This window comes from Brassica napus, chromosome C3 (assembly GCF_020379485.1).
Source record: "Brassica napus cultivar Da-Ae chromosome C3, Da-Ae, whole genome shotgun sequence".
Taxonomy (NCBI): domain Eukaryota; kingdom Viridiplantae; phylum Streptophyta; class Magnoliopsida; order Brassicales; family Brassicaceae; genus Brassica; species Brassica napus.
Window position 1 is genome coordinate 653,355 of NC_063446.1, and position 25,213 is coordinate 678,567.

At 33.8% G+C, this 25,213-nt stretch overlaps 3 protein-coding genes and 1 non-coding gene across 5 annotated transcripts; 2 read left to right on the forward strand and 2 right to left on the reverse strand.

Annotated features, from left to right (window-relative positions):
• The first annotated feature begins 501 nt into the window (after window positions 1-501).
• LOC111204215 (trihelix transcription factor PTL) lies at window positions 502-4,617 on the forward strand. Its single transcript, XM_022698454.2, has 2 exons — window positions 502-2,052; window positions 3,209-4,617. The coding sequence occupies exons 1-2, from the start codon at window positions 1,601-1,603 to the stop codon at window positions 4,476-4,478; spliced, it is 1,722 nt and encodes a 573-aa protein (XP_022554175.1). The 5' UTR covers window positions 502-1,600; the 3' UTR covers window positions 4,479-4,617.
• Window positions 4,618-6,514: 1,897 nt separating this feature from the next.
• On the reverse strand, window positions 6,515-11,846 carry LOC111204216 (serine/threonine-protein kinase CTR1). The gene is made up of 15 exons (XM_022698455.2): window positions 11,131-11,846; window positions 10,407-10,708; window positions 10,170-10,311; window positions 9,827-9,930; window positions 9,481-9,686; window positions 8,875-9,138; window positions 8,617-8,657; window positions 8,394-8,462; window positions 8,209-8,309; window positions 8,034-8,118; window positions 7,840-7,938; window positions 7,567-7,635; window positions 7,337-7,468; window positions 7,151-7,245; window positions 6,515-7,049 (listed from the first exon to the last, which is right to left on the reverse strand). Exons 1-15 carry the CDS (start codon window positions 11,707-11,709, stop codon window positions 6,953-6,955), a joined length of 2,385 nt encoding a protein of 794 aa, XP_022554176.1. The 5' UTR covers window positions 11,710-11,846; the 3' UTR covers window positions 6,515-6,952.
• A 2,527-nt stretch (window positions 11,847-14,373) lies between these two features.
• On the forward strand, window positions 14,374-14,456 carry TRNAL-UAA. The gene has a single exon. It is a non-coding gene; the product is annotated as a tRNA-Leu (tRNA).
• Window positions 14,457-14,615: 159 nt separating this feature from the next.
• Window positions 14,616-20,999, reverse strand: LOC111204217 (glucomannan 4-beta-mannosyltransferase 9). Of its 2 annotated transcripts, XM_022698456.2 has the most exons (9): window positions 20,225-20,998; window positions 20,043-20,141; window positions 19,714-19,966; window positions 16,136-16,246; window positions 15,913-16,049; window positions 15,701-15,814; window positions 15,350-15,549; window positions 15,072-15,263; window positions 14,616-14,977 (listed from the first exon to the last, which is right to left on the reverse strand). In XM_022698456.2, exons 1-9 carry the CDS (start codon window positions 20,552-20,554, stop codon window positions 14,815-14,817), a joined length of 1,599 nt encoding a protein of 532 aa, XP_022554177.1. In that variant the 5' UTR covers window positions 20,555-20,998; the 3' UTR covers window positions 14,616-14,814. The 2 variants fall into 2 exon arrangements, with proteins under 2 accessions (XP_022554177.1, XP_048607740.1); XM_048751783.1 differs by lacking the exon at window positions 15,701-15,814 and having other exon boundaries at window positions 20,225-20,999.
• Between the last annotated feature and the right edge of the window lie 4,214 nt (window positions 21,000-25,213).

Here is a 25,213-nt window from a genome sequence, read left to right on the forward strand (position 1 = left end):
TATTTTACATATATTTGAATTATGAGCCCGAACCAATCCGGAACCAAAAAGAACCGACCCTAACTTAAACTATAGATTTTAAAATATTTAGTTATGCCAAACGTTTAGGATCCGAAGAACCCAGACCCGCATATCCAAACATGAACCCTATGTTTCGAAACATTTTATCTCATTTGATATAAATGTAGAAATATTAAAGGATGTTGGTATAACTAAATTAACATACGAAACATCTTATATATTTTAAATCAAATTTTCAAAAATCAAGAGTTTAAATTAAATGTTATAAAAGTCAAGATATCTTGTACGTTCGTGTGATTGAAATAATGTGAGTTGCTAAAATGTAAAAGGATAACAATTGTCGTTATAATAATTGTTAGAAATCGTGGTTATTTATTAAAATGTAATCAATTTTAAGTTGTTGCTATAATAAAAGCATGTTATGATTTTTGGTTTTATATTATAGGCTGGACTAAAAAATAAAAGGATCCAAACAATTTTTATAGGTAGATATTTTAGGACTATTTTTTTTTAATAGTATCGATGGTTAGGGATAAGACAGGTTGAAATGTTGGTGAGCAATGAAAAGCCAATAATTTGATTATTTTTAGAGGACCCCCTCTTATTGCGGCTAGATAATTTAATTTTCTTGTAATTTTTTTTTTTGAGAAAAAATAATTTCAATTCACACACGTCTCTAGAAAACTTTCTTTAGTTTTTAATGCAGACTAAACATTTTTATGAAATACGAAGCTTTCAAACTTGAATAACGTAGTTTAAAGAAAAACAAAAGGTAAGTGAATCTAATAAAACATGCCAAAGAAATGGAGTCTACTGTTTAAAAGAAACTATTTGATTTTTACGATATAACTTATAGATTTACGCATTTACATATTTTTTGTTTATGTACTATATATTATATACTACACATGTAAATACATCCAGTTGTATAATCATAAAAGTTATAGAGTAATCCTTTTGCTCTTAGAAGCAGGAATGTAGAAATGTATCAACTTAATGTATTCAGGAGCTCACAAAGTAAATCATACTTTAATGTGTGAAAAAATCATAATCCGAAGCCAAATTATGATGTTACATAATATATCAAGGGAATAATTTTATAGGCAACCCTTGTTTTCCAAAAAGATTGTGTCAATTATGGAGTCACATGCGCGAATTGGTGAACAACTATCCGCATATAAAATCTAATTTTCAAATGAAACTTAGCAAATTCTATATAGAGCTAAAAACAAGTTTCTACAGATATTTATTTAAAAACAAATATCTACAACCAATATTTAAAAGAATGCCTCGATCTATATTATTGTCTCTAAGTGAGACAAGAAACCTTACATTGATAAGAATTTATACACATCAATGCACGCATGTATTAAATTATTTGATAGAGATAATGAAAACTGAGACATCCGACTAAAAAAAAAAAAACTGAGACATCCATACAATACATCGCTCTGTCTGTCTCTCTATAAAAATACTTCAATATTTTCTCTCTTTTATGAATTAAAGGGTTGAACCTTTACTTTTTCTTCTCCCCTCACTGTCGATCGATCTTGTCTTTCAGCTAAATATAAATCTAAAAATGGAAGACCACCATACTCAGTACGGTATACCGGAACTCCGGCAGCTCATGAAAGGCGAAGGGAGGACGACTACGACGGCATCACCCTCCACTTCTCATTTTCCTTCTGATTTTTTGGGCTTCAACCTCGCCCCGGCTGCGCCGCCGCCGCCGCAACACCACCGTGTACATCAGTTCAATACTGACCCGGAGATGTGTTTCTTGCCACACGGCATACACGGGTTGGGTGGGGGTTCTTCGACCGCTGGAAATAACAGTAACTTAAACATAAGCACTAGTGGTGGGGGAGTTAGATTTAGTGGTTTTCTCGACGGAGGAGGTCTCGGCGGAAGTGGAGGAACGGGACGGTGGCCGAGACAAGAAACCCTAACTCTGCTGGAGATTAGATCTCGTCTTGATCATAAGTTCAAAGAAGCTAATCAAAAGGGACCTTTCTGGGATGAAGTTTCTAGGTTTGCTTCACTCATCCTCTCTTGGCTTTACCCTAATCTCTCTCTCTCTTCCATTTTTCGTTTTTTTTTTGATAAATACATTTTAAAAGAAACTTTATGCATATTTTCTCAAACAAATTCATACCACAAGAGATTCGTTTATTCATCAACAGTACCTCCTTTTTTAAAGTTAGTCAACTAGGAGAAAATTAGCTTCCAATTGAGGAAATTAATGACATTCGTTTTATTTTATTTTTTCATTTTTAAATTTGATTATTTTGTTTTATGGGGTTTTTCAGATTTGACATTTCATACGCTTTCTTGTTAATAAACCTTTCATTGAAAATCCCGAATACAAGTTGAATCTTTATATTATTTCTGCATCAATAACTAAAAAGAAGTTTACAAAAAAAAAAAAAAAAAATCAATAACTAAAAAGAATGTGACCTCAACACTTCCCTTGGGCTCCTCAATTTCAGCATACTACTTTTTAAGCTGATCAATATAGGAACACATATATAAATACATTCCCACGTATATACACACACACACATATTGAGGTGTATCTACAGAGTGGTCAGTTTCAAACAATTTTCTTTAGGAGTCGTTTTGTTTTGGTCAAAGAGAATGACCAGACCTTGGCAGTTTCAGTTAAGACGCTATCAGGTGCTTTAAAACCCCAAAAGGGTACAACGTAAACAAGAGTAAAACAAAAAAAAATTAATATCATTCTGACTTTTAATTTAGTTGTTTCTCCTTTTCTACTGATAACTTCTGATTCAGCTTTCTTGGCTTCTGAAGATTTGTACCCTCTTCTTTTGTGTAACTATGCATAGAAACATGTTCTTGGGTTAAACTATTAGTCCACTAGTAAGTCTGGAACAATATTCTTGGTCCAAAAGATATAGGCAGTGTATGTAATGAAAAAAAAAACGTTTATGTAGAACCGTTTATGTAGGTCAAGGTCACTATCTAATCTTACGTAAATATACCATATAATGTCTTACGTAAATATACCATACACTGATATGTATATATATTTATGCATGAAAAATGAATATCTTATGAATAGTCAATGATTCAAATCTAGCATCAAGATAATTAGGGCACTGCTTCGAATTTCAATCCAAGTCTGAAATATTGTCTTCTTTCTCATTCATTTTGTATTAACATTCAGGATTATGTCTGAGGAATATGGATACCAAAGGAGTGGGAAGAAATGCAGAGAGAAGTTTGAGAATCTTTACAAATACTATAAGAAGACTAAAGAAGGCAAAGCCGGAAGACAAGACGGTAAACACTATAGATTTTTCCGGCAGCTTGAGGCGCTCTACGGTGATTCCAACAACTTGGTTTCATTTCCCAATCATAACACACAGTTCATGAGCAGTGCTCTTCATGGTTTCCACACTCAAAACGCTATGAACATTCCTACAACAACGTCTAACATTCATGAGGTAGATAGTAGTGTTCATGGTTTCTTACATCATCAAAGCCTAAGTATTTCTAACAACAACAATTCCTCGGAGCTGGAACTGATGACTTCGTCTTCTGACGGGAATGATTCTGATAGTAGAAGGAAAAAGAAGAGTTGGAAAGCTAAAATCAAGGAGTTCATTGATGTGAACATGAAGAGGTTGATAGAGAGACAAGATATTTGGCTCGAGAAGCTGACAAAGGTTATTGAAGACAAAGAGGAACAAAGGATGATGAAAGAAGAGGAATGGAGAAAGAGTGAAGCTGCGAGGGTTGAGCAAGTGCATTTGTTTTGGGCTAAAGAGAGGGAGAGGATGGAAGCTAGGGATGTGGCGGTTCTTGAGGCATTGCAGTACTTGGCCGGAAAGACGTTGATAAAACCGTCATGTTCGTCCCCGGAAGAGAGGATTAATGGTAATAATGAGATCCAAAACAATAGTGAGAATGTGTCTGTTGAAGGAAGTGGTAGCTGCTGGAATGAGCAAGAGATCATAAAGCTTATGGAGATAAGAACTAGCATGGACACGGTGTTTCAAGAGATATTGGGAGAATGCTCCGATGAATTTCTATGGGAGGAAGTCTCAGCGAAATTGATTCAGTTAGGGTTTGATCACAAAAGTGCCTTATTGTGCAAGGAAAAGTGGGAATGTATAAGCAATGGAATGAGGAAAGAAAAGAAGCAAATAAACAAGAGAAGGAAGGAGAATTCGTCGAGCTGCGGCGTGTACTACCCAAAAACCGAGGAAAATTCGATCTACATCATTCAAGAAAGTGGATGTAATGATAATGATAAGCATCATCAGATGATTGAACAAGGCAATGTAGGTTCTTCAACATCAAACGCAGCTGCTGGAGATTTGAGAGGCGCAATGGCTGCTAGTACAAACTGCTTCCCGTTCGTCATGGGAGATGGAGATCAGAATTTGTGGGAGAGTTATAGTTTGAGGCTAAGTAAAGGAGAGAATCAGTGAGTGTATTTTCGATGGAATTATGTTAAAAAATAATATTAGGGCAGAAGGATTTATGATGCCTTTTCTTTTTAGTTTAGTTTGGTTGCTCTTCAAGACTAGCAAGGATATTTAGAAGAAAAAAATCAAACTTGTTTATCCCTTTTCTATCCGGGGTTGGACCAACTTTGCTGCTATGGTCTGGTTCATATCATTTAACTGATCGTTGTAACTTGGTTGAACTTTGGTCTAGCGTACTTAATCTAATTAATGTACGTACATAAATTGAGAAAAGAAAACATACTTTGAAGGACTTATCAAAAAAAAAACATAATTTGAAGGTAGAGATGTACGTTTGGGGTAACCCTAGAGAGAGAGAGAGAGATAGATCAGTTATGAAGATGGAGACAGCAGGGAGGAAGAGTGGTGAAGTAAGCTCTGGTCGATTCAGTGTGTTGATGGTCAGAGAGAAAGTAACCATTTGCCTTTATCTCTCTCCATGATCTCACTCTTATCCTTTTGGCCCTATTCCCTATAGAGGACAGTGAGACACGAGCACGAGTCAATACAATCCTTGGTACGTACACATTATTGACAATGTTGATTAATTCTGAATTGTCTCTATTCTCATTTAAATGCTTGTTCAGTTTATGGGTTCCACACAAGACCATTCCTACTACTAGATTTGATAATTCTTCTTGTCAAACTTTATTAAATGTTTAATTTGGATATAGATATGTTGACACTTGAATAAGGAAAGCATCGTAGTTATTTTGTGCCATTAATGCTGCATGTGTCATATATCTTGTGGCAATGTAGAGAATACGTCACGCAATCGTGTTCAGAAGTTCAATGTGTACTAATTCTTCAAAACAACCCATAGATTACAACCACTTAAAAATCATGCTAAATGTAAAAATTTAAAGGAAATAAAAGTGTAGTGTTGGTATAGTCTTTAAAAGTTTTGGTCTAAAATACGGAAAGTAACAAAAAAGGGGGATTGTAGACCTGAAGTTAATAAGACGAAGGAGTAAGACTTCTCGTAACATTCATTATCCATCACTAAACAATTATAACTGTTCTCATGACCCTATTTTACGTTCAGTCAGTCTGCTCTGCCATTGTCTCTCTATTGTGTCTACCCTACGACTAGACACATCATCCCCTCATTATATGAACTTTTTTTATGTTTCACTCATTAATTTAACACAAAAAATTCAACTTATTAGACGTTTCATATTTTGTCTTTCTTTAATTAGTACAAACGTATATACTTTTCTGGTTAAGAATATACAAGGGGTATACTAAAAAGAAAAAGAGAAAAACGTTATAATTTGCGAAAGTAATCTTCATACATGTATCTATAGAACGAGGAGCTATGAAAACATATGTTTTTTTTTTTTTGAAAACATATGTTAAACGAAGGTAAAACCATAATTAAGAAACATTCCGAGGTTAAATATGCAAAAGAAGAGCAATAAGAGGGTGAAACCATAAATATGGAACAACCAAATAGCAAAATCATAATTATGAAACAAACCGAGGGCGGCAGACATGAAACAGTCAAAGGGTAAACTAGTAATATAAAATAGACAGAAGGTAAAACCATAAATATAAACTAGAGAGTATTTACAAATTATTAATCCGTTCTGAAATGCTCATAAACATGTTTTGAAGGGAAAAAAACATTTTTTTAAAACCGGACCTCGTGGTGTGGTGGTATAGGAACTTCGGCTGAGTTGTTGAGAAGTTCACTGTTAGTCCTTATAATATGGCTCGCTAAATCCTCTTACATGTGACAACAATATGTAATCAAAGGACCGAAACTAACCCATATATGATGAAGAATTTCAAAAAGTAAATGATGACAGTGGGTTTGAACCCACGCCCTTTCGGACCAGAACCTGACGCCTTAGACCGACTCGGCCATATCAACCTTCTGTTTTACAGTACTGACTGCATGAAAAATTGATATTCACAACTTGGTTGGGGAAAACGAACGTTCACACATTGAAGGTCTTTTTTCCTTTGGCACTGGTTTAAAGTTTAGAACAATCTCATGAGAATAAATAAATGTATATCCAATGAATCATATTGAGTTTCAAAACTCTTGACAGCAGCTACACAACTTTTTTTTGTTGGGACACTCTTAAAGAGTCTTAACTACTAGTTTAGCAGTTTTGATGTACAACAATGTAAGTAAAGAAACAGACATTACATGTGGGATCAAACAAAATACTACAACAAAACCTTGCTTGCTTGCCCCTGGGAGGAGGTAGATAACATAATATCCCTCACTGTTTCCATTACTACTTTTCAATTACTTTTTTTTTTGTTTCCTCCCTGTGACAATAGTCATACAAGAGTTTGTATAGGATAAGATCGATAGCTCACAAGGCATGTACCTTACAGCTATCTTAACTAGTCCCCCTCCTGGGAAGCAAAAGAATGCTGAGAGTATATGTGCACATCATCAATGATTATGATCTGTTTGGACTTCACATATCCAAGCGATTAGGTGGAGGAACCGCTGATTTAATCAATGGTCTTAGCAAGTCCATTATTGTTGCAAATGATGGACGCTTCCACGGCTCACTGGCAATGATAAAAAAGTAATAATATGCATAAACGATTCATGGGAGGAATCAATAAACGAATTTTCAGAAGAAAAAAAAGAAAGATATTTTGTAACGTACTTAGTCCAACAAGTCTCGATTATGGCTGCAACTTGAGGGTTCAGATTCCGTGGGATCTCAAGCCGCTTATTCTTGAAACCAACCGCAGCTACAACCTATGGAGCCATTTTTTTGATTAATGACTTCTGAAAACTTGTGACTGAGTGACTTTCAAAAATGCAAGATATCTTTTGGAGTGGAAAGTACCTGAGCTGGATTCAAATTACCCCATGGTTGCTGCAACGTCGCAAGCTCCCACAAGATGACCCCGAAGCTATACACGTCTGATTTCTCATTAGATTGCTCATCGCGCAGGACCTCTGGTGCCATCCACTCGGGCTGATATATCAAAGCCAATCAGTTTATTTATTCTTCTACTGAGCAAAAATAGAGTTAAGTTGTTCAGCTTGTTTTTAGCGTCAACAAACTGGACTTACGGTTCCAGCTGCCGTTTTTGACGAAAGAAACGTGCTGGCCTTTAACCTCGAGAGACCAAAATCACAAACCTGAAATTTAAGACAATAATGTTGTAAACGAGATATTAAGAAAATAGCTTGGGACTAATGCTTCCCTAGGTTACAGTAGATTACTGCCTTTTCAAAATGTCCCCAAAATGATTTAACATATAACATTTTATGCTGAACTCGCAACAAGAATGATATATACCAAAAATCAAGACAATGGACAAAATAAATAATTCTTAATCAAACCTTGACTGTGTATTTTTTGTCGACCAACAAGTTCGGAGATTTTAGATCTCTATGTACAATCGGAGGATTGCGATTATGAAGATAATTCATCCCTTTGGCCTGCAAGAGAGATATGACAAGAACGTTCGAGGAGGGATACACACCATAATCACAAGGTAATCAACTCAATTATAAAGAAAGGAGGTCAAATATACCACATCATATGCCATACTCAAGCGGCGTCTCTCATCCAATTGCTCCCTTGCTCCACTTTTATGCAAAAGTCTGTATAAACTTCCTCTGTTTCAAAGAGAGAAATGTATTAGCAATAGACTAGGCTAAAACTCTACACTCCGCGCACACAACCTTCAAAATCCAGGTGAATGGTACCTTGACAAATATTCTGTCACTATTGACAAATTTGGAGGTTGAGTGACCGCTCCCATGAAGAGAACTATATTAGGGTGGCGAAGGCGTTTCATTATTGCAACCTGACAGTGAATCAAGAGCATGAAAGGCATCAGTACACCAAGTTCGTTACCATAAAAAAAACGATAAAAATTAAAGTTGTGCACCTCTCTCAAGAACTCATTGACACGCTCAGCATGGAAGTCCTGCTCCATGAGAATTTTCACAGCAACATCCTGAAAGTGGTGGAGAACAATTATGCAATAATCAAAATAAGAATTCTTCTCGTGATAGTATTGGAAAATCCAGAGAGGAAGATATCTTTATGATATACACACTTTAACAGCCAAGAAAAATCAGTCATACAAAATTCAGAGAAAAAGTGTTTACCGAGCCATGCCACTCAGCACGGTGAACAGTACCGAAGGAACCTGAGAGAACATTAGCTCAAGTATAGGTGGAGGGATTAAGATAATCAAGTATAAGTGGAGGGATTAAGATAATCTTGAACTCTCGGAGAAAAAAGTAATCTCTAAACGGGAAGCACTTTTCTTATTTTGTTTGCGAACGGATCCCAAAGCAAATCCACTTACCGAAGAACTTTTCGTTCATTAACTAAATCACTGCTTTTGGGGATAAAAATAATACCTGCTCCAATCCTCTCTTTTATATTAAGATCACACCATGGGATGTCCATATCATCACCATCAAGTCCAAGTTCCCTATTTGCCCTGTTCGGAAACGGCTGATTGGTTGGTGGGGCACTTATAGGTACTGCTTCTTGGAGTTGACTTGACGCACGCATCATGTTCTGTGGAGGCATATTAGCACTGGGAGGAAAAGACCCACCCCCATTTTCTGCCATAACGTCATTTTCTCCACCCCTATGAAACATTGAGAATCCCATATCATCTACAAAAATTCAAACAAATAGATATAAGAAATCAGAGTCCAGAAGACAAATTATTCACAAAAATGCATCAGAAATTATATGCTAACAGCACTCTAAAGAGTTTAAACTCCACTACAAGATCTAATTCCAAAGCAAAGCACTCACCAATACAACCAAACTCATTACAAACAAACGAGACAAGAAAACAAACTATGGAATCATTCTAAGATTGGTACCTTCAGATATCAAAAGACGTAATCAAGAAATACCCTAAATGAAGAGAGAATCCACTTATAGGGAAACACAAAATGAGATGTAAGCATGCAAATGGTAAAAATACTGTTCATGTTTATTTTTCTAACCTGATGCAGGATCGAAAACAAGATTCAGAGATTGACTGTCGGTGAAGTATTGTTTGGCTAGTGACCTATAATCGACAGCGGGTTCAACTGGCCTGGGTCGCGGAAACCGCAGAGGTGACGAAATTGAGATAGTTGAGGGACCATTTAGCAAGGAATCGGGCTCCCACAAGTGACCTGGCTTTCCGACTAAATCAACCAGATACTCCCTGAAACCAAAACAATATTTTTCCACATTAGAACCTAATGAGAAACGTTTGATGCCATAACTGTTCTAACAGAAACAAAAAGCATAAGCAAAAAGGTAAAAACGTAAAAAAGGCACAAGAGAAATCACTTGGACACGTACCTATCAAGCCCAAACCTGACAAGGCAAGATGCAGCATCGTCTCTATCACAATACTTGCACCCTTTAGCAATTCGACAGGGTAAATCAATTATGTCAGCCAGCACCTGCATGCACCAAATGCAGAGATTAACACTTAAAAAGAGCTACAAAATGGGATAAAATAACAAAGCGAAATAAATCAAACCACTTTAAAAACGAAATCTTTAATAATCTTTGTTCAAGAAAAATTATTCACAAGTGTTACTATACAAACAAATTGATGAAACAGGATAATTAATATGATCATTCCAAAAGATATGTCTAAAGTGACATGGCCATAGATATCATCGAGTTGGGATCTCACTTTGAAGAGTAAAGCTCGATGTCTGCATAGTCCAACAGAGAGGCTACCTATAGGAACCACCACTTTAAAGCATTCTTTTAGACCATTAATGCACTCCTTCCACATGGGAACCAACTCATCTTCCCCCATGATAACTGGACCTCTGAAGGAGGTGACAATTACAGATTAACCGACAACATAATAAGTCAAGAGGAAGAAATAAAACTATTACTTCAAAAGGATTGTGCGAGTACAAACCCCATACGGTTGCAGATAAGTTTTGCCAGCTGATCAACAACCTCTTTTGTGGTTATGCAGCTACAAGATATGTCGTGGACTCTATTGTGAAGTTCCTTGAAGGCTGGATCACTTCGCCGATCGACTAAGATAGCTTCGAGCGAAGAGTCAACACCGGAGTCAACAGCTCTCAATGATCCAATCGAAGGAATGCGGCCACTTTCATGTAGATCAATGCATAAGGTCCAAATATACGGATCCAGACCATCAATCATATAAAACCCATCAGGAACTTTATCATAGTACGATAAGCATCCATTGACCTGATGCAGTACACAAAACAGTTATACTATGCAATGCGTCTAAAACATTATATCCCATCTCTTACTAATCTTTTTTTTTTCACTATCAGCCAACTCAGGAACTGTTCAAAGCGGCCATGTTCGTTTAGCAATCGTGCGATCTGCGATATGTGACCAGTCGCAGGTTGTTATTTGTCTTGCGACTAGTCTAGTCGAAGGTTGTTATTCGTGGTTGTTATTCGTCTTGCGACTAGTCGCAGATTGTTATTCGTCTTGTGACTAGTAGCAGGTTGCAGGTATGAACGAAGATGATTTTTTAGTTGCAGATCGCAGGCCGGGCGATATGTATATTAGTCGCAGGTTGTGTCGACACATAAACGACCAGGGCCTTAATAAACCAAGATTGAACAATTTTGTAAACCAAGATGCAATTAAACGAGTACCCAGAAACGATGCGAAACGGTTTCAGCAGAACTAGGCGAAGTCCTTAAAGCAGATTCATCAGGCACAGGATCCAGAAAGTTGGGATCGTCAGCGCAAGTAGCCTCAGAGGAAAGCCGCAACGCCAAAGCAAGCTGCAGCTGATAACTCTCCTCCGTCTGCTGCGCCCAGCTCTTACCAGAAGCCGAACCCCCAGCCTCCCCCGCCGCCATCTGAATCCTCAAATCTCCTCCGCCGCAGCCGCCGAACCCCACATCTAGAGGAAACCCCGCAGATTCGATCTCGCTACTCCCCGCCGCAGCAGGCACGTAGTAATCCCCGGATAACGAGCTCTCGCCGAAGCTGCTCCCGCTCGACTGCCTCTGCAGCCCGAGAGGGGAAGCGTACGTGTTCCCAGCCCCGCGATTCGGATCCCAATCGAATCCGCCTTTAGTTTTCCCGTTGCTCCCGCCGCCGCTCCGGTTCTCGCTGGAGAAGGAGTCATAGTGAGGGGGAGGAGCTCCGGTGACGGAGACGGAGACCTGATCGTCGGGGAATTGGCTGAGGAGGGTGTAGTTGGATCTTCTACCGGGCATTTCCATTCGCGATCTAAAGATGAGATCTCAGAACCCTAGGAAACCGCCATTGTTGGGCGAGAGCTAGCTAGCCACTTGTTTCTCTCTCTCTAGTTTTTCATTTTTTCAACCTTTTTAAAATTCTCTTTCAGTTGAGGAAACTTTTGGTTGCGCTTCTGTTGATAGTTTGTTGATAAAATCCGTAACCGAAAAATCCGACCCGTTATCCGATCCGAAACGTAAAAATATCCGAACGGGTCTTGTAGGATGGTACAAAAAATATCCGAACCCAAAATGTTATTAACCGAACCCGAACGGGTAATCCGAAAAATCCGAAATTAATAGTCAATATAAATATTTTGAAATATATATAAGTATTCCAATTATTAAATTCAATATTTGTGCTAATATTATAAATAATAATAAATATTAAAATTCTAATAAATGTTTTAAGTACACAATTAGTTATAAATAAGTATTTTATAATTTGCTCATTGAAATAAAAAGTCTACTTTCTATAAGGCAATACATATTGTTTACAAATGATGTTTGTTTTCATGTTTGATTTAACATTTTATTGTTATTTTATCAATTTTATATGTGATAGATTAATTTTTATTTAATTTAGATGTTTTTCTTTATGTTTTACTTCAAAAAAATTGTTTTTTACTTTGGTTATATCCGAACCAAACCGATATAACCCGAATCCGTACGATATATGATTACTTTATGGGTTTTATGATGCAATACAATTTTGAACCGAACCCGAAGTGTTATTATCCGAACCCGACCCATACTAATAAAATTTTAGTATTGGACCTAGAAGCGTAAACCCGAAAATCCGAAAACCCAAAAAACCCGACCCGAATGCCAACGGATACCCGAACGCCCATGCCTATTTGTTGATATTCCTCTTATGTACTTCTCTTTTGTGAAATTTCTGGTTTTTTAATTAATTATTTTAAATTTTATGTATTTTAACCTAATTTAATTTAATTTAATTTTCTGATTTTTTTATTTAGATTCTAAATTTTTATTTAATTTACTGAAATTTTTGTTTACTTTTCTGATTTTTATTTAATTTCTAATTTTTATTTATTTTATTTATTAAATAATTATTAAAAAATGATGAAAGTTTTTTATAATACAAACGTTATTTTGAAGGTTAAAAGTGCTAACCAAAAAAATTGAAAATAACATATTTCTAAGATTTTTTCTACGATTTTCTTCAAATATCTATATGATTTTTTTTGTCCAGAGAAATAATGAATTTGGTTTACCAATTTGTTTTTTTTTCAACCGACCAGGGTTAGTTTGAGAAGTTATGTAAATGGAGTATAATACTTTTTAATTGTCTGTAAATTATATTCTTTGCTTAAATTTATTTTACTGTACGTGATCTTTGTTTCAAACAAAGAGAACGTAATATTCTATACTTTTTGACCAAAAGTAATATTCTACTCAAACAATTAATTTGGTATTGATTTTCTTGGTGGAATGCAACTGTATATAAGGAAAAAAAAAATATACCTAAGTAGTACTAATATAGATAGGGAAAACTTTCAAATAAATCCCCAACTTTCAAAATTAGGCCAATAAAAATCTCAACTAATTAGCAAGCCTTTTAAATCCCATATTTTAAAAACTTTCCCATTTAAGTTCCAAGTTTCTGTTGACGAAGCCATTTAACACACTTTAAAAGTCAACTATTAAAAACATATTAACACCGTTAGATATTAAAACTACGTTGAACTAAACATAAATTTCTTTAAAAAAATAATTGCAAATAACCTTACTTAGTTGGATATTATGAACGAGAACACAACCAGCTTTCAAGCCAAGGCAAAAGAGGAACATATATACAACATCATCACAATCAGGTGGGACCTCACCGCGATGTTCTAGTGATCTAACACAACACAACAGAAGTTAATGTAGCTACATTGTCTTTGAATTTGAATGTGAGTTAAAAGAGTGTAAACTGTAATGTTTTTTTTAGCAACACTTACGCAATGTTTAACTACAGTTTAACATATTTCAACACGAAGAGAAAAATGATCAGAAACGCAAACAATAAAAGATCACGAATCCATATTCAAAAGAATAGCCAAAAAGGCTTCTGTTTCAGAACTTCACGAACACGCAAGTAATCAAAAAGACTTTCGTTCTCTTATCAAAACATAAGTTTGGCACTGATGAGAAGAATTATGATTTGGGAAAAAAAGAAAATTTTTAATTTTGGGAATCAGGGCTTGAGAATTGGGGATTTAAGAGAGTTTCATTAGGCTAAAACGATGTAATCTCAATGTTTAACGATGATAATATATTTTTAACAGTTGACTTTTAAGATGCTTTAAATGGTTTGGTCAAAGTAAATTCAGGATTTAAATGGGAAAATTTCAAAATCATGAGATTTAAAAGGACTACTAATTAGTTGAGGTTTTTATTGGTCTAGTTTTGAAAGTCGAGGATTTATTTGGAGTTTTTCCCAATATGGATATATACATAATACTAAATTACTAAGTCTTCTCGAGGCCTTTCTCATGAAAACATGCCTTCTGAGATTTTAAGATAGTAGTAGCCCAAAAGCGATCAATCAAATGTAGCCCTATGGGCTCGGAGAAAGGGCATGGTATAATTATTTTGTTCACAAAATATTAATACTAACTATAAGAATAACGGTATCAACAAGCAGGTTTGCCCGAGTGGTTAAGGGGGAAGACTTAAGTTCTTCTGCACATAAGTGCGCGTGGGTTCGAACCCCACAGCCTGCATCTTTTTTTTGTTAGTGTACATGTCCAATGAAAAAGAGAGTGCAAAGATCATTTGTCTACAGATTGGTTTGCTCTGATCCTCCGGTTGAAACCTTTGTATCAAAACTAGGTCTACCGCGTCCATATTCATACAGTATGATGATTTCAATACAAAGAAAATGGAACCAAATATTTTCTGCCTTGCCATAAGCCAATACTCTATTGCTTTTGAGAAATCTGAAAGTATTCTTATCTTCAACACTACACACCATCATCAATTCTCTCTATTCACACCAACAAGAATTTTAAAAAAGAGAAGCCAAATGAAAAAAAAAAGGAGTAAATCATCCTCTTATTCTCGAGAAAACTCATTTTCCCTTCAAGAGTTAGGCACAATCGTCCCAATTTGCCCTAATCCCGCAATGAAGAAAGCGATTGCTTGCGCGAAAAGGTATAGGTAATAATGATTCTTCCCAAAGAACACGTCATAGCATCCCACAAAGAACAAATACATTCCTACGCCGAGTTCCAACACATGAATCCTGCCAAAAGACACCAAGAAAACAATATTAGAATGAAACAAAACTGCAATAAATTTAAGTATTCGGTTTGATTTTAAATGGGAGAATTTTTTACCTATCTCCGAATCTAAAACGAAGCTTCTTTGAAGTCTTGGTTGCGGATTTAGCCTTAAGATCTCCTAGCTTCTCAGTAACAATCCACTCGTTGACTCTACCACCTTCGAGTAAACCAATGAAGGTAGCTTTTGTTCTGTGAAGAGACATCACATTCTCGAACAGAATCCAAAACACCATAAGATGCAATGACCTATAAAAAGACATATGTAAGCAACAATAAGAGGCCAAATGAGACGTCACTTGAGCAGCAAGAAACTCTTGGAATATTATTTTTACCTTGGTGTACCGACAGCGTTTAGTAGAGTAATGATGGAAGGAATGTAAACCGCTCCCCATTTCGGTACGGTTACTTCCGGTACAAAAACCGTAGCCGGTAAGATCACACAATAAAAGATGAAGGTAACAATGTGTGCCACGATCTTTCTCACCACGAAGAAGCTATATATGACATGAACTTTCTTCCATAATGTCACGTTCTGCCAATAAGAAGACCGAAGTTTTTAGCTCAGGGAACATGAGAAGGCTTTATATGTTTAATTAGTAGTTTGAACCTTATTAACCATGTAAGTTCCGGTTAAATAACCGGTTCGATTTAGTGTGGAGGGATACATAAAGAGTTAAAAAAACCTTGTTGGTCATGATTTCGAATGCCATTTTCCTGAAAAGATTTGCTGGACCACATGACCACCTATGTTGTTGATACCTATAAGCCTTGAATGTACTTGGCAACTCGTTTTTAACCTAATTTTTTTTAAAACCATATATATCAATTAAACTGCTTACTCAGCCACTAACTGACACATATACACATTGTTAGATAGTAATATATATATATATACCTTCAAGGAGCCAAGGTACAAAAATTTCCAACCCTTGAGACTAGCTCGAACGGCCAAATCCATATCTTCCACGGTCGTTCTATCTTTCCAACCACCAGCTTCGCTTAATGCCGATATTCTCCATATTCCCGCAGTTCCTAAAATTGTTATAACCAAATATTATATATGAAATTGTAATAAGTTAAAGACATACAAAAAAATTAATGAAGGTAAAATAAACTACCGTTGAAACCGAAGAAGGCGTAAGTAGAAGAACCAACTTCTTGTTCGACCGTAAAATGATAATCCAAAGACATTTCTTGCATCCTTGTCATCAAACATTCATCCGAATTCACTGCAATATTAGAAAATTAGAGTTGAATAATGTAATTTTAATAAATAAGTATATGCATAGCAAACATAAATTAATGTGGCATTGATGAAGACATTAAAAACAAGTTAGTGACATTAAAATCAATGTTTTCAATGATCAAATCTTAGGGGGGTTATTGGTTAAAGAATTCTAGAAGAATTATTAAATTTTGAAATTCCATTGTTATTGTTTTGTGAACTTTTAAAATCTAAATAGAATCCATTGTTATTGGGGTGATGATTTTTAAATTCCACTCAAAATCCTTTGTTATTGGAAAAGTTTAGTTTTCATTGATTTTAAGATTCTATTAAAATCTATTGTTATTGGGATGTAAATTTTCTTTGTTTTTACTCATAGTACTCAATAGGGCTGGGCAAATAAACCGAATCCGAAAACCCGAACCGAATCCGATCCGATAAAAATGAATCCGAACCGATCCGAACCCGATGTAAATACCGAATGGATCTTGTTTTGTGGTATTTCGGGTTATGGGTATTATCCGAACCGAACCCGAATCTAAATGGATATCCGATAGAACCCGAAACATTCAAAATCTCTAAAAGATCTTGTACCAAACATGATCTCAATTCCTAATATATATCCAAAATACACTAAGAAATATTGAACATCTAAAATACTTATCTATTACACGAAGGTTGGTGGTTCTATTACATGAAGGTTGGTGGTTCTATTACATGAAGGTTGATGGTTGAAGATGGCCGTTGAATCTTGAAGTATTTAGATTTTGATTTTGTTTTCGTTAAACAATGTTTCTCATTTCATGAGAACTTGGTTTTCGTTTTATGCTTTTATTTATTGGGTTTTCTTTTTATCAGTAAATATGTTTACTTTTCGTTTGATTTTGAATGATCACGGTTGATGTTCCTTATTTTTGAATCGATTTTACTTAAGTTTTGGTTACAAAATAGGTACAGATCAGGTATTTTAAAACTGAAGAACCGGTTTTACTCATGTTTTGGTTATAAAATAAGTAAAAATCAGGTACTTTTAAACCGAAAAACCGATTGGGACCCGAACTCAAAAGTATATTGGGTTGTACCGGTTCTTTGAAGATTTACTAACCCCGACCCGAACCCGATAGAACCCGAACCGGTCCCGAACCGAACTTTCAAATAATCCGAATGGGGCTGATTTTGATAAACCCGAAAAACCGAAACCCGATTGGATAAAACCGAAACCCGATTGGGACCCCGAATACCCAGGCCTAGTACTCAACTTTGAGAATATCATCTATACCCATGAGATTTTTGAAATCAATGTAATAAAATACACTCACATACAAAAACTCAAATTGAAGAATGAAATAATATACAAATCACAACTTTAACATAATACAATTCACAACTTAAAAAATAGAAAAAATATTAAAAATTTAAAATAAAAATTTTAAAAATAGTTTTAAAAAGCACTTTCGAATTTAAAAAAAAAAGCATTTCAAAAATAATAATTCAATTTTTTTTACAAAAATTCAAATTTAAAACATATATTTTGGTCATTTTATTTTTTGAGATCTTTTTGTGACAAAAACTTTTTTAAAAGTTGTTTAAGAATTGCCTTAATTGAAATGATTTTCTTTCCTTTTTTTTTCTACCACCATTAATTTCTTACTTTAAAAGTTAATAAAAATCAATATAATTCTATACATAAGTAATTGAAATCTATGTAAAAGTATTTGATAAAATTTGTTAAATCTAGTTAACTTGTAAAATCTTCTCAACTATTAAAATCATAAAATTCTACCGAAATTCATGTTCCAATAACCCCCTTAGACGGCTCAGAACTACAATTAGATTTCAACATTAATTTTGTCAATTTAGCTCACATGATCTATACTACTATATTTTAGTATAGTATTTGTTCTTGTCTACAAGTATAACTAATCAAATAAAATAAAACTGGTTTCAATAATTGGTCGTATCAGATTTGCAATTAAGAAAATACCAAAAAACAAAGTCTACTTAAAAAAAAAGTGAGTGGTGAGAATGAGAGTGAGAGAGACTAATAAAACTGGTTTCAATAATTGGTCGTATCAGATTTTACTATATCACAAAACAAGCCCCATTGACCTACCCTTTCCATTAGAGCATCATTATTTGGGGTTTTTTAATTTTTTAATTTATTTATTTTTTCGAATTTAGAAAAGAAAAAAAATTAAAACGAACTAATCGCGGATCGTCACGTGTCAGTGGGATCCGCGAACAGTGTAAAAAACATTTAAATACTGACTACTATTTGGTAGTTTTGATAACCGGTTTCTTAAAAAAAAATGAATCTTACGCGGAACCCAGACGCTAAGAATCCCTTTAGTATCCGAGGATAAAAATTCTCTTATGTTCTCTGCACTCATTATGGGACACGACGACGAGGCCAGTGAAGCAACACCACTAAATCTACTCTCTAATTTGATCATAAAACATATTTATTGTTGTTGGTTTTCTGAATTTTAATATGTCGAGTTGTCAACTAATGTTTGGTTGCTGCAAAAATTAAGAAATTAACGAAGAAAATCAGCTTCTTGTTCAAAAACTGTGTTAAATACTATATGTGTGGCAGCTTTTTGGAAAATCTATTTTTACTAACTCTCGCAGACATACCAAATACAAAGGACAAAAAACATTAAATATGGCAGTAGTTAGAAAGTGATTTTCCCTTATTATATGCTTCCTAGATCATTTAAAGTATGAATAATAGCTAATAAAAGTATTTGTAATTTCTAGTTGAAGAAAGTGGTTCCACATTTTAAAGCTAAAGCACAAAGTAATGACGAACATAATCGATATCTCAACATCAAGATCCGCTATGTAGGTCTATAATTGGGACCTAGCAATAAAACACCCACCGACACTTCTGTTAGTGTAACTAAAACTTTCTTTATGCGAACATAATTTTATTTATTAAATAATTTAAACCTCATAATCATATCATGTGTTATTGTTTTATGGTGTTTTATGGCACGTACCTAAGTTCTGACAAGGTTTCACTTATATTTAAATCTAACTATAGGTATTAGTTTAATTCGAACCGTCTCCACAATAGTCTTCCATTGAAAATGTCATCAATTCACAATAAACAAAAAGGAAGAACATTATCGACACACATAGTATAACATAAGTATATCTAAATTAACTAATGTGCATTGATCACATGATTTTGTAATTATTATTACTATCCGATTTGAGTATAATTGCAAAAGGTTGTACAATTTAAAGTACTTAGCCTAAAAAGGGAGTAGTAATTGAGATTAAAAAAAAATATATATATATCAAACCGGTCTCTAACTTTCTAACTGAGCAGTGATCAGTGATTATTAGCCCTTATCAATCACGTGACAAACAAACTAATTGGCCTAAAACAACTAAAATCAAAACTATGTATCTCGAAATAAAAGAACATTTTCAAATAATAACCAGAAATTTTTAAAAAATTACCGAATTTCCAGCGAGCTTGAACTAAAGCAAGCTTAGGGTTATGGAGGAGGAACGGTACGGTTCTCCAGAGATAATCCGGTTCAGGCTGAAAATCAGCGTCGAAGATTGCAACGTAATCACAGCTTTTGACGTAACTCTTCTTCATACCTTCTTTCAAAGCTCCAGCTTTGTACCCGTTTCTGTTATCTCTGATCTCATACTTTATGTTTATTCCTTTACTCGCCCATCTGCTACACTCCTTCTCCACTAGATCCTGCCCAAACATCAAGAACAAGAATAAGCTTGTAACTCTTCGAAAAATTATATCTTTGTGAAAAAAAGAAGCTTACTTTGATCGCTGGATCAGTGGAATCATCAAGAACTTGAATAACGATTCTATCAGACGGCCATGAGAGCCCACAAGCAGCTCCAATAGACAGCTGATAAACCTACATTGACAACATTTAAAGAATTAAATTACAACATACCAAACTCTAAAAAACAAAACAGAGTTTTGATTAGTTGATGGTACCTCTCGTTCGTTGTACATTGGGATTTGGACAAGAACCATAGGATAAACAGAGTTACCATGCTCGATGTCGTCTTTCATCGGTTCCCATTTGAAACGTTTCTCTGGCTTCCGACCAAAGAGTTTAACAAGAGAGATTACTATTCCCATGTAAACCCTTTCGACGAAAAGCATCACCGACATTGTTAAGCAGATGTAAACTGCGAGCCTAAGGACTGGGACGATCAATGGAGCTCGAATCTGATCCAATATCATTGACATTTGCATTGTGATGTCGTCTCTGTATCCCATGAACGAGTCCGGAATCACCGCCGACGAATCTCCCAGCTCCATTTCTTCTTACTCCGACGACAGAAAGAAAAAAAACAGAGGAGAAATTGAAAAGAAAAAACAGAGGAGGAAGCAAGAACCCTAGAATATATGTGATCCTTGTGAAACACGCAAGAAGGTGCAATGTGATTCTTTAAAGAAGTTTCTTTTGGCGTAAAGAAATCAAAGAGGACGGAACAGAGAGACAAAGTTTTTTTCCGGCAAGGTGAAAAATCTCTGTCTTCTCTGCCTGAAAACACTCAGATTGTCGGGAACAAAGAGAATTAAACTTTTTAACTTTTGTTTTTTGGGTTTGTTTTTTAATGTTTATATGGTTTGGTAAGAGAGGAAAGTTAATAATAACGAAAGGTGGAGAAGGAGAAGATGATTCTTGGGAAGAAATAAAGAAGAGAGGAGAGAGATCTATAAACGGAAACAGAGAGAAGAGTGTGTGTGTGTGAGAAATAAACAGAGGTGAATGTCTTTATATAAAGCCTCTCTGCCTTTGTATTGTTTTAGAATAATCATTTTCATTTTCTCTTTTGGTTTTACTTTATTTTATTTTACAGTATGTATTTGTTATTATATATAAATTATTTTTTTGCTCCATCAACCATAAACTTGCTTTATCTATATAAGTAATAGTTAACATTGTTGAACATCAAAATCATTATTTAAGTTAAAATTAAAACATCACAAAACATAAATGATGCCCGGGATGGGAGTTTATCGAATTGTTATTTGTAATATTATTTTTGTTTTTGTGCTTTATTGTTAGTTTTTAACTTTTTATACGACTTTTATTTTTTTCTCCAGTTGACATTACCAAAATGTTATTGACTAATAACGGTTTTTTTTTCTTGACCTCGTTTGTATACTGTTATTAAACACAACATTTTGGATGTTTATATACATAGGTCAAAAGAGTTCGGTAGATGTCATAGTTGGTAATTTAGTAGTTTAGAACTAGCAATTAAAGGCCAAATAACATTTTGTGTGAGGTTCAATACAAAATGAAGAAATAATGCATGGTGCACACCAATGTTCTACAAATCACATAACTTGTATAACCAGTTTATTCTAATAGGAAAGTGATTGTATTTATTCTTTTCTCGAGGAAACAATATCTCGTATTGTTGTCCTCCTCTCGTTAAAGTATAACGTAAAACTCACGATTGTAGAATGATCAATTCTATAGTACAAGTATTGAAATCATGCAGTGGTCCATATATAGAGGAACAGATATAGGAGTCCCAGTTTTGTCTGTGAAGTCCTAAGCTGTTATATGTAACAATATTATATGTGTATTGGTCGAATAAGTAACAAATATTGTATATACATTTACACTCTTTTAACGAATCAATAAGAAAAAGAAACAATGTTAATTATGAAAGAGCTCGCCAACTTTAATTTGGATTATGATCTATAATTGATAGTATTGGTTTTGTAGTACGTCAGTTTTTTTTCTTGGACAGCTTGTAGTAGGTTAGTTATTGTTTTAGAAAATATCTGATAATAATGAACAACAATTCAAAACTGAAAAGAAAATATGTTGCTAACCAATAAAAATTGACCAAAAGCTCCAGAGTTGATAAAGAATACTCAAAGCACATTTGTTTTATTGTTAATTGGCGATGATGCCGCTTCATCTAGCACCGACGGTACCATTTTGTTTGTATACATACATCATCAGTTTTAATAGCTATCATAAATAAACAAATAAAACATTGACTAAACATTTTAGTAAACAAAAAAGTCAATTCTTTCATAAACTTCGACGCACGTTTCCATCTTTGTTTATCAATTATTTTTACTACATGAACTTAATGTTACTAGATGGATCTCGTTCTAAAAAAAAAAGGTAGATGGATCTCGATTGTTTTCAGACGGTAGTAAGATGGAACACACAGCTGGAAAGAAAGGACTGCCCAATAACCGACGTTGACTGTTACCTATTTAGAACGTAGATGGGCATTAGTTTTTTTTTTGTAGTTATCTTGCATTACTCTATGTAGTTCTTACTACGAGACTCTATGTCGTTATGAAATTTTAAAACACAATAAATAAAAACGTATTTATTCAAAACTTTTGAAAACGTGAACTTGACATCTACGATGGAATGCAAAATAGTTTGTGGATCAAAGACTTGTATTTCCTAGTCATCACGGCAACAAACATTTCACTTCACGAGGATACTTTATTTGGAATGATTCATTTTCGGACCGTCCAGTTCCAAAACATATATTCTCTCTGTTCCAGAAAGTAAGATTTTCTAGAGTATACACGATTATTAAAAATTTAATAAATATTTATAATTTAATTTATTTTTTATTTTATTATACACTTTTCAATAACTTTCCACCAATGAAATTTAATCAATTCAAATATTCTCAATTAATGTTTTTCAAAAATATAAAAAAATATCTTAACAATATATAAAATTTATCTTTGTGAAACAAGAAAAAAAATCTAAAAATATCATGGAATATTAAAAAAATCAAATAATTTAGAAGCTTTTACCTTTTTTGGGTTCGTGCTTCTGATAGGGTACTTTGTGTTATAATCAGTTATTAAGTCAGTAGATTGACAAATTAAAGTCTGTACTTAGTTGGCATGTCATGTGAGAACACATACCGAGATAATAATCCAGCATATATACATGAGTTTATTTATATAATCACAAACTCATGTATATATATTTTTTTAGTTTCAAAAAAAAAATATATACATGAGTTTGTGATAATCTAAACAAACTTGAGTTAATTGTTACATAATTATTAAAATCATATAAATTCTTATGTCTTCACCAATATTCTTACAAATATTCACTATTAGAATATAACTTTTGTACGTGACATAACTCATATATTGCTTTTTAGCAATTTGTTAATTTGAATTGCATATATGCCATTCTTAAAATAAAAAAAATTATAGTTGGCTTTTGATTTCTTGGAATGTGAAACAAGTATGTATGATTATATCTCTATATTATTATGGTAACTTAAACAATAATAAAAATTGTGGTCTGAGGTATAATAATGATAATACAAATAAATGAATAAAATAAATAATTGGAGAAATAAAATAGCACTACATATGTAGTTGCATGCAGCAAGGAAGTAACATGCAGTGCCATGCAAGTAAACATAATATAAAGGGACCAAATACCACATGGGTTCTTACAATTGAACTTTGCTTCTTTCACTCACAGTTATCACTATTCGTTTCATCTTTCATCATTTTAAATAATTCTGAATCTTCAATTTTTATATCAATAAGTTACGTGTGTATTGAACTAAATCAAACATACAGCTATTCTCAGTAAATAGCTAGAGACACATAATCCTATTCTGAAAACTGATGATAATGTATACACTTTATTAGACAAAAAAATGTATACGATTTTTATACAGAAAACTAGATAGATTCTATGAATTTCAACTGTAAAAGGGAAATAAAACCAACTGGATTGTATGAATTTATAAAACATTTTTATTGGTTTTTGGGTTTTGAAAATTTAAAAGATTGAAATATCTCGAAGAAGGTTAGGAATGTATCTATTTGTAAATGTTCCTACTCATAAAATATGTGATCGACCTTGTTGCTCTCTACCCCCATGAACAAAACATTTACAAATAGAATGTTGCTAGAATATTTGTTTGATTTTCAAAGGAAAAGGTTGTACATTTATTTTATAATTAGTCTTTCAAAAAGAATGGGTATATATGTTACTTTAGCTATGATAACTATATTGTACTAAATAAGCTATAATAATTATGAAAATATTCAAAGAATCAATCAAGTTTTGTAGAAAACATATCGAAGGAACTAAAAAATAACAACCGATGGGATATAGAATTGATATCCTATCTACTTTGCCACTGAAACTCTCCTTCTCTCTATTTATTTTAGGGTGTTATTTCAACTTTTAATTGTCCTTTTTCAAAAAAAAAAAAAAAAAAAAACTTTTAATTGTCGGCATATATATTATGTGTCTATATTATTACATTATGTATATGTTGATTTTGTAGAATGATTCTTTTAGTCTTCATCCCCTTTAAAAGCTATGAGGGGGTTGTTGAGCCTCCTAATTAAATGTTTAGTGGCTATACTTAATTAGCATAAAACCCGATCATTATGTCATTCATTATAATTGTTGTAGTTGCATGAAACTTGAAATAAACAAGTCACAAAAGAAAATCTTTAATGATATATTTAATCCTTTTTTAAAAGATTGCCCTTATATATTTTTACAATAAACAAGAACCATAAAGATTTTTTTTCTTTCTTTTCGATGATATAAAATTATAAAGTAATTTTAAAAATACCCTATTTATGTTGGGTGTGCTTGCATTACATAATACTTCCAGAAGCTATCACTGGATCTGGTTAAGGTTTAGGGTAATGCTTTTATTTTTTTTGTTCATCATTCCATTTTTGAGATTAGAAATGCTCTAAACCACTTACTTAATGTGTACAGTTTTGCTCCTAGAAGGCGAAGGAGACACCACACCTCAGTCTTCGAGACCAGTTTTCATCTCTCTATTTCTCACCTACTTCCATGTTCCAATACTAATTTTGTTTTTAATATTTATATATACAACAGGAAAGTTCATAGGTCAAGTTTTTTTATATATAACTTTTAGGTGGATTATCATATATATTAATTACTTTTACCTCTTT